At 40.1% G+C, this 10,206-nt stretch overlaps 3 protein-coding genes across 3 annotated transcripts; 1 reads left to right on the forward strand and 2 right to left on the reverse strand.

The window, feature by feature from the left end:
- Positions 1-12: 12 nt before the first annotated feature.
- On the reverse strand, positions 13-1,559 carry LOC113471201 (protein sel-1 homolog 1-like). The gene is made up of 3 exons (XM_026830165.1): positions 1,523-1,559; positions 719-791; positions 13-165 (listed from the first exon to the last, which is right to left on the reverse strand). The coding sequence occupies exons 1-3, from the start codon at positions 1,549-1,551 to the stop codon at positions 13-15; spliced, it is 255 nt and encodes an 84-aa protein (XP_026685966.1). The 5' UTR covers positions 1,552-1,559.
- A 1,290-nt stretch (positions 1,560-2,849) lies between these two features.
- On the reverse strand, positions 2,850-3,742 carry LOC113471200. Its single transcript, XM_026830164.1, has 2 exons — positions 3,440-3,742; positions 2,850-3,117 (listed from the first exon to the last, which is right to left on the reverse strand). Exons 1-2 carry the CDS (start codon positions 3,699-3,701, stop codon positions 3,047-3,049), a joined length of 333 nt encoding a protein of 110 aa, XP_026685965.1. The 5' UTR covers positions 3,702-3,742; the 3' UTR covers positions 2,850-3,046.
- A 1,577-nt stretch (positions 3,743-5,319) lies between these two features.
- On the forward strand, positions 5,320-8,967 carry LOC103518327 (dolichyl-diphosphooligosaccharide--protein glycosyltransferase subunit STT3B-like; the record flags this gene model as incomplete). The annotated part of the gene is made up of 5 exons (XM_017447772.2): positions 5,320-5,397; positions 5,795-5,993; positions 6,750-6,930; positions 7,997-8,175; positions 8,762-8,967. Coding segments are annotated over exons 1-5 (768 nt in total), but the record flags the coding sequence as incomplete, so codon positions are not given.
- Between the last annotated feature and the right edge of the window lie 1,239 nt (positions 8,968-10,206).

The following is a 10,206-nucleotide window of genomic DNA, read 5'->3' on the forward strand; positions in this document are numbered from 1 at the left end:
AAGTTCAAATACCTACCTCGCATTGTCGTCTGGCCACAAGGTGACTTCGCCTCTGTCAAGCAGATAGGCTGCATTGCTCTGCGCTACATCATAGCCGAGATCTGACAACAGCGCATAAATGACGTACGCGGCGTTGCCATTTCCATCCCGATGTTGTGTGTAAGCCTCCATGAGTTTCTCTCCTGCTTTACCGCGCTAAGAAATAGCAAAGGTTGAGTGTGAAGGGCATCCACTCGTAAAATTTGTAGCAAAAACCAAATGTCAGCCCAAAGCAAATCACCCTAGTTAGGGCTGATTGAGAGGCTGACGAAAAACGCCGACCCCGTCCGTACACGGGAAAAGGCAAAGAAGAAGACGACCAAGTTTCTACCGTAAACAAAAAAGGAATTTTAATTGTGTTAAGCATAAATGCTTGTCACAAATGTCGTTCCCCGTTTAATACACTACGCTAAATTTTTTGACTTGACTCGGACTCGAACCACCAACCTCCAGATCTAAAGTCCACCGCGGTAACCACTACACCACTGAGGTTGGTAAATAAGAGCCACGTAAAAAGTTCAAATACCTACCTCGCATTGTCGTCTGGCCACAAGGTGACTTCACCTCTGTCAAGCAGATAGGCTGCATTGCTCTGCGCTACATCATAGCCGAGATCTGACAACAGCGCATAAATGACGTACGCGGCGTTGCCATTTCCATCCCGATGTTGTGTGTAAGCCTCCATGAGTTTCTCTCCTGCTTTACCGCGCTCCACTACGTTCTTATAGAGATCCACTGCAGTCGAACAAGACCTGAAGAAATGGAAATCATATTCAAGTCATAGGGTAAGGTCTTAAAAAAAAAGTTTGACAGATGTTAGGGGACGAGCGGATTGGAACACGTCACATGCCTTCAGGCACACTCTATTTGTCAAGGGTCTAGGAAATTGTCAAGGCACACTCTATTTGTCAAGGAAACCATTTACTGATGAAATTTGTAATGAAGGGGAATGTTATAAACTTAACCCATCTTTTGGGGCTGTTGCCCCTACACCTAAGCCTAAAAAATACATTATTTGAAAAAATATTAATTGAAAAGAAAAATAAAGGATACAACTGGGATGTAATAGAAAGAGATACCTAGACGCTGGCGGAGAGGCCTTGTCAGTTGATCCGTCAAGAAAACGGAAACTGTGGATATGTATGAATTAGAAGAAATAAAATCGAACCCGCGACCTAGCGCTTGCAAGGCAAATGCAATACCCTCCAAGGTAAGGATTTTTTTTAAGAGGTTTGACAGAGGGAACTGTAACTGCTATGGTCTTATCGTCCCGAAATCGAAGAGAGGAGGAAGACGGATAGGAGAAAGCCAGCCGTTCCGAGAACGAATATTATCCCATCAGAATAAAATCCGCCCTGGGCGGGAATCGAATCCGCGGCCTAGCGCTTACAAGGTAGACGCACTACCAACTAAGCTAACTAGGCTGGCAAGGTAATGATTATTTGCGCCGTGAAAGCTGACTCAAGACAAGTTTAATACATACCTCATTAGTCCTGTACCCGCAGCATGCATCTGAGCTAGGTTGGGGGTTTTCCTCGGAAAGAACTTAACAGTTCACTCTTTACAAAAGTTATGATGTAATAATACATGGGAGAGACCATAGAAAAATATGGCAATTGTTGATATAGTTGAGAACTGACTAGTCATCCAATTCCAAGAAGTGAATGTTTAATAAATCTCAACTCTAATTAACTGGCAGGGCTAATTATCATTTTCCTAACCTTGTTCTAAGGCCTCGTAAACAAAATAGATTGTTCACTTGGCTTAGCAAGCTAGTCTTTCAAAATATTTATGAAATAGGGCAAAATCAAAAGTTCCTTAAAGGAAAGGGCCCTTAACCTTTTATAGGGTAGAGTTCTAGTATTCCGGCAACCAAAGAAGCTCATTCATTCGGAACAAGACCTATGGTCATTTCAGCAGCTGTGGAGAGTATTGATGATACCTTACCTAATTTTATCATGTCGCTTGTAACATGGGAGGGTTCTTTCCAGCTCTATTCATTAGATCAAAGAGAATTCACAAATATTAATTGACTACCCTAGGAAACTTTAATGATTTATCCAAAATATCCAAATACTCAACAATCCCTTATCACTTTTGCTTTTCAAGTATCCAACTTTTTTAAAAAGTCATTTCGACCAATCACAACGCTCCAAGTGCCAAACATGTTTACATGGGTGAACCTAGCTTTCATTGATAAAAAAATGTCACCAAAAAACCAGTGGCCAACTTTTTCAGATGTAGTGGTATATTTTTTAAATATTAATAATATAGGTAATTTTCCTATCCAAATACTCAACAATCCCTTATCACTTTTGTTTCCAACTTTTTTAAAAAGTCATTTCGACCAATCACAACGCTCCAAGTGCCAAACATGTTTACATGGGTGAAGCTAGCTTTCATAGATAAAAAAATGTCACCAAAAAAACCAGTGGCCAACTTTTTCAGATGTAGTATATATTTTTTTTAAATATTAATAACATTTATAATTTGACTATAGTACTTTAAAAATCAAATTTCATTTACGATGTCCATCAATTAAATTATTTAATAATCATCTTAATTTTATTAAAAAATAAAAATGACAAAATATTAAACTCCAGGTTGGTATCACTAAAAAACAACAACTGATAAATTTTGTTGGCCGAGTTCTCACACATCGTATTTGTACTCTTGTAGCTTGTACCTTGTTAAAGTTAAATCTACGATAAAAGTTTTTTTTCCCAAAAATTTGACGGAAATTGGGATGAAATAAGGGTAGTTTAGCCCTGAATCGAGTATTTAGTTGGCCTCTAAAGAGTCCTCTTGTACCTTGTTAAAGTTAAATCTACGATAAAAGTTTTTTTTTCCCCAATAATTTGACGGAAATTGGGATGAAATAAGGGTAGTTTAGCCCTGAATCGAGTATTTAGTAGCCCTCTAAAGAGTCCTTAAAGTCCCGTCTTCACGTCCGCTCGCCGCTGGACCCTGTAGTTGTACGTACGTGTTATCAGACCGGCATTAGGGACTAGGCTTGTGTTGCAATCAGCCAGGTGGCAGAGAAGTCTATTGGTGTCGTGTAAGCTATGCTGTGTTTATCTTGATAACGTTCAAACTTCACTTGTCTGTCTACGGCCGGTATCGTATTCTACTCTTACTCTTGTACCTTGTTAAATCTACGATAAAAGTTTTTTCCCAAAAATTTGACGGAAATTGGGATGAAATAAGGGTAGTTTAGCCCTGAATCGAGTATTTAGTTGGCCTCTAAAGAGTCCTTAAAGTCCCGTCTTCACGTCCGCTCACCGCTGGACCCTGTAGTTGTACGTACGTGTTATCAGACCGGCATTAGGGACTAGGCTTGTGTTGCAATCAGCCAGGTGGCAGAAGTCTATTGGTGTCGTGTAAGCTATGCTGTGTTTATCTTGATAACGTTCAAACTTCACTTGTCTGTCTACGGCCGGTATCGTATTTTCAGTACCGAAAAATATGCTGCAAGCCTGAAGAGTCAGAAGTGAGGTAGCTGATTTTTGCTTAGCTCGGGGATCAACTCTTGGCAAGATGAAATCTCTGGTGGCAAACCCCTCAGGATGGCAAAGTCTGATTACATTCTCAGTGTTGCTTCTTGCTTGTATAGCAGGATTTTCAGCCCGTCTCTTTGCTGTGATCAGATTCGAGAGTATCATCCATGAATTTGACCCTTGGTAAGCGAATCTGTACTTGTGTTTGTTACCTAGCTCTGTTATTTTATTGATCTACTAGCTGTTGTGCCTGTGCTTTGCCACGGTTTAGAATACTTTAGTAAGAAAAAAAAATCTCCGTCAGTAGGAAACAATCGCACTGTGTGCTCCCGAGGCTTTGTGGCTTGTGCATGAGGTTGTGCTTCAAACTCCCTTGCCTTCGCCCCTGAAAACTAATATTGTCCCTGAGTCTTGTCTTGAAGAAATGAAGGTAATTATGCATAAGACACGTCAATGGCAAATTTACTGAAAATTTCTATATAAGAGGAAAAACTTACTTTAAGAGTGTGCACGAATACGATGTATCATTTGACCGCCTGAGAGTGTTACCTCTTTAGCAACTGAAAAATTGCAACAGGAAAAATAGGTACCTATTAACGGGTTGAAGGGTAGAGATTGCCCCAGGCAATCATGTCGACCTTTGTTTGTAATTTCTTTGTGTCCATTGAATTATGCCCAATAAAGATAATATAGTGTTTAAATAAATGTAAAAATATTCTCCGTCAGTAGGAAACTGTCACACTGCGTGCTCCCGGGGCTTTGCGGCTTGTGCATGAGGTCACGCTTCACACTCCCTTGCCTTCGCCCCTGAAAACTAATATTGTCCCTGAGTCTTGTCTCGAAGAAATGAAAACTGAAAGCAAGAGAAAATATTAAACATAGGAAAAGTTTTGCTGGCCTCAAAGTGTGTTCCCCGGGTATTTCTTATGGGGGGGACTAAAAAGCATCAATATCTCGGGAACGGTTGGGAATTTTAAAGGTCTGATAATTTTTTGGGGTAGATACGACAATTTTACCAGGGGTTTTCATTTACACTTTTTTGATATCTATCATAGTTTGCTCTAAACAATTCGGACAGACATACATAAATACATACATGACCTGTCCATATTTCCCTTTTATACATATAGATTTTTCCCTCATTGAACCTGGGGCCTTCTTCACTCAAAAGGTGTAGGTATCCACTTTATTTCCCTATAGAAAGCATAATGATAAATTTACAGAACATAAAATAGTACATTGCATATGAGTGGCATTTCATCCTAAATTCTAAAAAAAAATTCATATACATGACCATACAACATAACAAATTTATTTGCAATCTGTTTTCACATCTGTAGACAGATGTCTGTAGATGTTCAAACCAAATACCTAGGTACCATAATATCTTGTTTACCCAAGTGACATTTTTTCAAACCACTTTACCTCTCAATTGTTGGACAATATAATGGTTTGAATATTGCTTTTTCCCTATTTAATGAGAATGGTAATGGAACTAGGTGTCTACTACACAGTTTTATATGCACAAATCTAATCACCAGATACAGTGGGCACAATAGTTTACTTGTAAAATGTGTTTGAGCCAAACTGTCCAATTGTCCATATAGAAATGGGGTGAATACTCAAACACTTTAGTAGACAAAAAGCCCACTCTGATGCCTAGGTGTAGGGGCAAACAGCTCTAAAAGTTGGGTTAAGCTTCTACGTACCAAGAACTTGACAATGCCATTGGCTACCGTTTCTCTGAGGATACCTATCTAATAATATTATGTTTTGATGTTTTTCTTCCTTGTAGGTAAAATCGGTCAAAACAGGCTCAGTGTTTTGGGCTGCACTGACAGCTCTCTCCTATTTCTACATGGTGAGTAGTTCTTTACAAATAAATTGCTATTTATTTTCTCTTTCTTTTTTTCCCCAAGGGTTTCTTCTTTACAAAGCATTGATTTCTGTAATTTGACTAATGTACCTACCTACTATCTTTTTATTGCTTTGCATTGAAACATTTGCTGTATTGGACTTAATAGGTCTATGTCATAAGAACAAAGTAAGTTTCAACTCGATGATTTTGCACAAGAAATTCTGTGATAAAGAACAATCTCTAAGTAACTGTTCATCCAATTTTGATTAAAAAAAAAATGCCTGCTGCACAGGTCCCTGTGACCTCAAAAGTGCAGCTTTCCAATCAACACCGAGGTGCAATAAAAACCTTGATTTAACTCTCGTAGTATTGACTTGACTTTCTTGCTTGTTTTGTCCAGGTCTCCGCATGGGGTGGCTACGTGTTCATCATCAACTTGATTCCCCTGCACGTCTTCGCCCTCCTGATCATGGGCCGCTATTCCAATCGTATCCTGACCTCGTACTGTACTTTCTACATTCTCGGCCTCATACTGAGTATGCAGATTCCGTTTGTCGGATTCCAGCCTATACGTACCAGCGAACACATGGCTGCTTCAGGTGAGAATCAACAAATGTTAAAGTCAAATGCTTGTCTAATATTTTAATATTTATTTCATTTACTAGTGGTTGACCCGTCCTTTGTACGGGATCAGCGCGGCGTAAGAGGTTTGATATCTGTAACTGTTAACTGTTAAGGTCTTATCGTCCCGAAATGGAAGAGAGAGAGAGGACAGTAGAATAGAATAGAAACCTGTTTATCCTGCCGATGAGATGAAGTCCCTTTTCCCGAGAACTAAACAATCGTTATCTACTTCATAGGATACAAATCTTACAGATAGGAGTCCTGCTGAACCGCTCTTCCGATCTGCGAAACAGGAAACAATAGATAAAAAGCTACCTATATCCTTCGAAGGGTTCTTCTTTGGCAAATGTACTTGCTAAGGCCTTATCGTCCCAAAATCTAAGAGAGAAGGAAGACAGAAAGCCAAGCGTTCCGAGAACGAACCTTATTCGTTTAGGATAAAATCCGCCCCGGGCGGAAATCCAAACCCGCGACCTAGCGCTTACAAGGTAGCGCTATCAACCAAGCTAACTAGACTGGCTCTCTGTGTTTGTTGAAAATCAATTCCTACGAACTGTTCGGCGAATACATGTTGTCAAGTTTTTCACGGTTACAGTTTAGTACTGGCTAGGTATGATTGATGCTCGCTGAAAACAATCTAATTAATACTACAGAGATCATAAAAAAAAATCGGAAAATCGGAAAATCTTTTGTCCAAAGAATGAAATGAACTAATTTATTTTCATTCTCAGGTGTTTTCGTGTTGATTCTGGCCGTGGGAGCTCTAAGTTACCTGCAGGGCATTCTATCCAAGTCAGACTACAAATCATTCAAGTATTTCTTTGTCTGGGCCACGTTACTAGCAGCCGGTGCTGTATTCCTCACTGTGGTAGTACTCACCTACGCTGGTTACATTGCACCCTGGAGTGGAAGGTAAAAAATATGTATTTCATTTATTATTATTATTATTATTATTATTTTTTTTTTTAGCAAAGTCCTCTTTAGGGATGGGCTATTTTTTTTAAGGGGTTTAAAAGAGGGAACTAAATAACTACCACCTATTGAGGTCTTATCACCCCAAAGTCGAAGAAAGAAGATTGAAAGGAGAAAGCCAGCCGTTCATAGAACGAACCTTATGTGATTAGGGTAAAGCTCACCCTTGGCGGGAATCGAACCTGCGATTTAGCGCTTACAAGGCGGATGCGCTACCGCCCAAGCTAACTAGCTTGGCAAGAACGAGTTTCAAATGACGCTTGATGATTTTTTTTAGTTAGTACAATAGTTGGTACAATATTAGTTGGTACAATAGGTAAGACAATAATTGTCTTATTATTCTTGCTATATTTTACTGGCAAGAACGAGTTTCAAATGACGCTTGATGATTTTTTTTTTAGTTAGTACAATAGTTGGTACAATATTAGTTGGTACAATAGGTAAGACAATAATTGTCTTATTATTCTTGCTATATTTTATGGTAAAAAGTGTCGATGGGCTGTTACTGAAGTTGGTTCATGATCACGATCGTGCTTATTTCAGATTCTACTCGCTATGGGACACCACCTACGCCAAGATTCACATCCCCATTATTGCCTCTGTGTCCGAACATCAGCCCACCACTTGGTTCTCCTTCTTCTTCGACCTTCACATTCTGGTGTGCACATTCCCCGTGGGTGTCTGGTACTGCATTCGGAACATCAATGACGAACGAGTTTTCAGTAAGTAAGCTTAGTTCTTAGAATTGAACCAATTCCTTAGTCCAAGAATTGAACAAAGTCCTTAGTCTAAGGATTGAACGAATTCCTTAGTCTAAGAATTGAATGAATTCTTTAGTCTAAGAATTGACCTGATTCCCTTAGTCTAAGTGCCTCGTTTGCCATCAATTTCCATACTTCAATAATCTTTTTACAGTGGTAATGCCGCCACTACTATATTTTATGGTAAAAAGTGTCGATGGGCTGTTACTGAAGTTGGTTCATGATCACGATCGTGCTTATTTCAGATTCTACTCGCTATGGGACACCACCTATGCCAAGATTCACATCCCCATTATCGCCTCTGTGTCTGAACATCAGCCCACCACTTGGTTCTCCTTCTTCTTTGACCTTCACATTCTGGTGTGCACATTCCCCGTGGGTGTCTGGTACTGCATTCGGAACATCAATGACGAACGAGTGTTCAGTAAGTGACCTTAGTTCTTAGAATTGAACGAATTCCTTAGTCTAAGAATTGAACGAATTCCTTAGTCTAAGCATTGACCTGATTCCCTTAGTCTAAGTGCCTCGTTTGCCATCAATTTCCATACTTCAATAATCTTTTTACAGTGGTAATGCCGCCACTAGTCGCTACTCGGTTGTCCTCATGAGGCTGAGTGCACCCCGAACTCCAAGCACAGAGCCGAAAAAATTTCGACCCCGCCGGGAATCGAACCCGGGACCTCCGGCGTGCAAGAAGCTACTCGGTTGTCCTCATGAGGCTGAGTGCACCCCGAAGTCCAAGCACAGAGCCGAAAAAATTTCGACCCCGCCGGGAATCGAACCCGGGACCTCCGGCGTGCAAGCCTAGTGTGTTACCCACTCGGCCATGGAGGTTGCCACAAATTTCGTAACTTTTTACCGTCTATTTCAGTCGTTCTGTACGCCATCAGTGCCGTCTACTTCGCCGGTGTCATGGTGAGACTCATGTTGACGGCGTGCAAGTCTAGTGTGTTACCCACTCGGCCACGGAGGTTGCCACAAAGTTCGTAACTTTTTACCGTCTATTTCAGTCGTTCTGTACGCCATCAGTGCCGTCTACTTCGCCGGTGTCATGGTGAGACTCATGTTGACTCTGACCCCCGCTGTGTGTGTTCTGTCCGGTATTGCTTTCTCCCATGTGTTCTCCCTCTATCTGAGAGAGGATGAGGGGGGAGTGGGAGGCGACAACAGCGATGAAGACAGCAAGAAACCCGCCGCCCCCGTACAACTTGATCGGGTAAGTTTGTTTTAATTAATTTTTGTTTTTAAAAGATGAGTTTTTCACAGCCGTTTTTATTTTGTAGCAATGAAACAACTGCTACATTAGACGCATGTGGTCTGTGTCGTAGCATGCCCATCCCGTAGTATGCCTCTAAGAAAGTCAAGTCAATACTACGAGAGTTAAATCAAGGTTTTTATTGCACCTCGGTGTTGATTGGAAAGCTGCACTTTTGAGGTCACAGGGACCTGTGCAGCAGGCATTTTTTTTTTAATCAAAATTGGATGAACAGTTACTTAGAGATTGTTCTTTATCACAGAATTTCTTGTGCAAAATCATCGAGTTGAAACTTACTTTGTTCTTATGACATAGACCTATTAAGTCCAATACAGCAAATGTTTCAATGCAAAGCAATAAAAAGATAGTAGGTAGGTACATTAGTCAAATTACAGAAATCAATGCTTTGTAAAGAAACCCTTGGGGAAAAAAAGAAAGAGAAAATAAATAGCAATTTATTTGTAAAGAACTACTCACCATGTAGAAATAGGAGAGAGCTGTACATAGACCTATTAAGTCCAATACAACAAATGTTTCAATGCAAAGCAATAAAAAGATAGTAGGTAGGTACATTAGTCAAATTACAGAAATCCATGCTTTGTAAAGAAACCCTTGGGGGAAAAAAAGAAAGAGAAAAGAAATAGCAATTTATTTGTAAAGAACTACTCACCATGTAGAAATAGGAGAGAGCTGTCAGTGCAGCCCAAAACACTGAGCCTGTTTTGACTGATTTTACCTACAAGGAAGAAAAACATCAAAACATAATATTATTAGATAGGTATCCTCAGAGAAACGGTAGCCAATGACATTGTCAAGTTCTTGGTACGTAGAAGCTTAACCCAACTTTTAGAGCTGTTTGCCCCTACACCTAGGCATCAGAGTGGGCTTTTTGTCTACACAATATTATTAGATAGGTATCCTCAGAGAAACGGTAGCCAATGGCATTGTCAAGTTCTTGGTATGTAGAAGCTTAACCCAACTTTTAGAGCTGTTTGCCCCTACACCTAGGCATCAGAGTGGGCTTTTTGTGTACTAAAGTGTTTGAGTATTCACCCCATTTCTATATGGACAATTGGACAGTTTGGCTCAAACACATTTTACAAGTATACTATTGTGCCCACTGTATCTGGTGATTAGATTTGTGCATATAAAACTGTGTAGTAGATACCTAGTTCCATTACCATTCTCATTAAATAGGGA

The sequence above is a fragment of the Diaphorina citri genome, unplaced genomic scaffold, assembly GCF_000475195.1.
Source record: "Diaphorina citri unplaced genomic scaffold, Diaci psyllid genome assembly version 1.1 scaffold2154, whole genome shotgun sequence".
Lineage (NCBI taxonomy): Eukaryota > Metazoa > Arthropoda > Insecta > Hemiptera > Psyllidae > Diaphorina > Diaphorina citri.

Coding starts and splice junctions, on each gene's coding strand:
- LOC113471201 (XM_026830165.1), bottom strand. CDS start 1,551: ATGCATGCTGCGGGTACAGGACTAATGAG. Junction 792..1,522: donor GCGGGTACAGGACTAATGAG/GTATGTATTAAA, acceptor CCATTTCTTCAG/GTCTTGTTCGACTGCAGTGG. Junction 166..718: donor CAGGAGAGAAACTCATGGAG/GCTTACACACAA, acceptor AAACTCATGGAG/GCTTACACACAACATCGGGA.
- LOC113471200 (XM_026830164.1), bottom strand. CDS start 3,701: ATGATACTCTCGAATCTGATCACAGCAAAGAGACGGGCTGAAAATCCT. Junction 3,118..3,439: donor GAAGTTTGAACGTTATCAAG/ATAAACACAGCA, acceptor AACGTTATCAAG/ATAAACACAGCATAGCTTAC.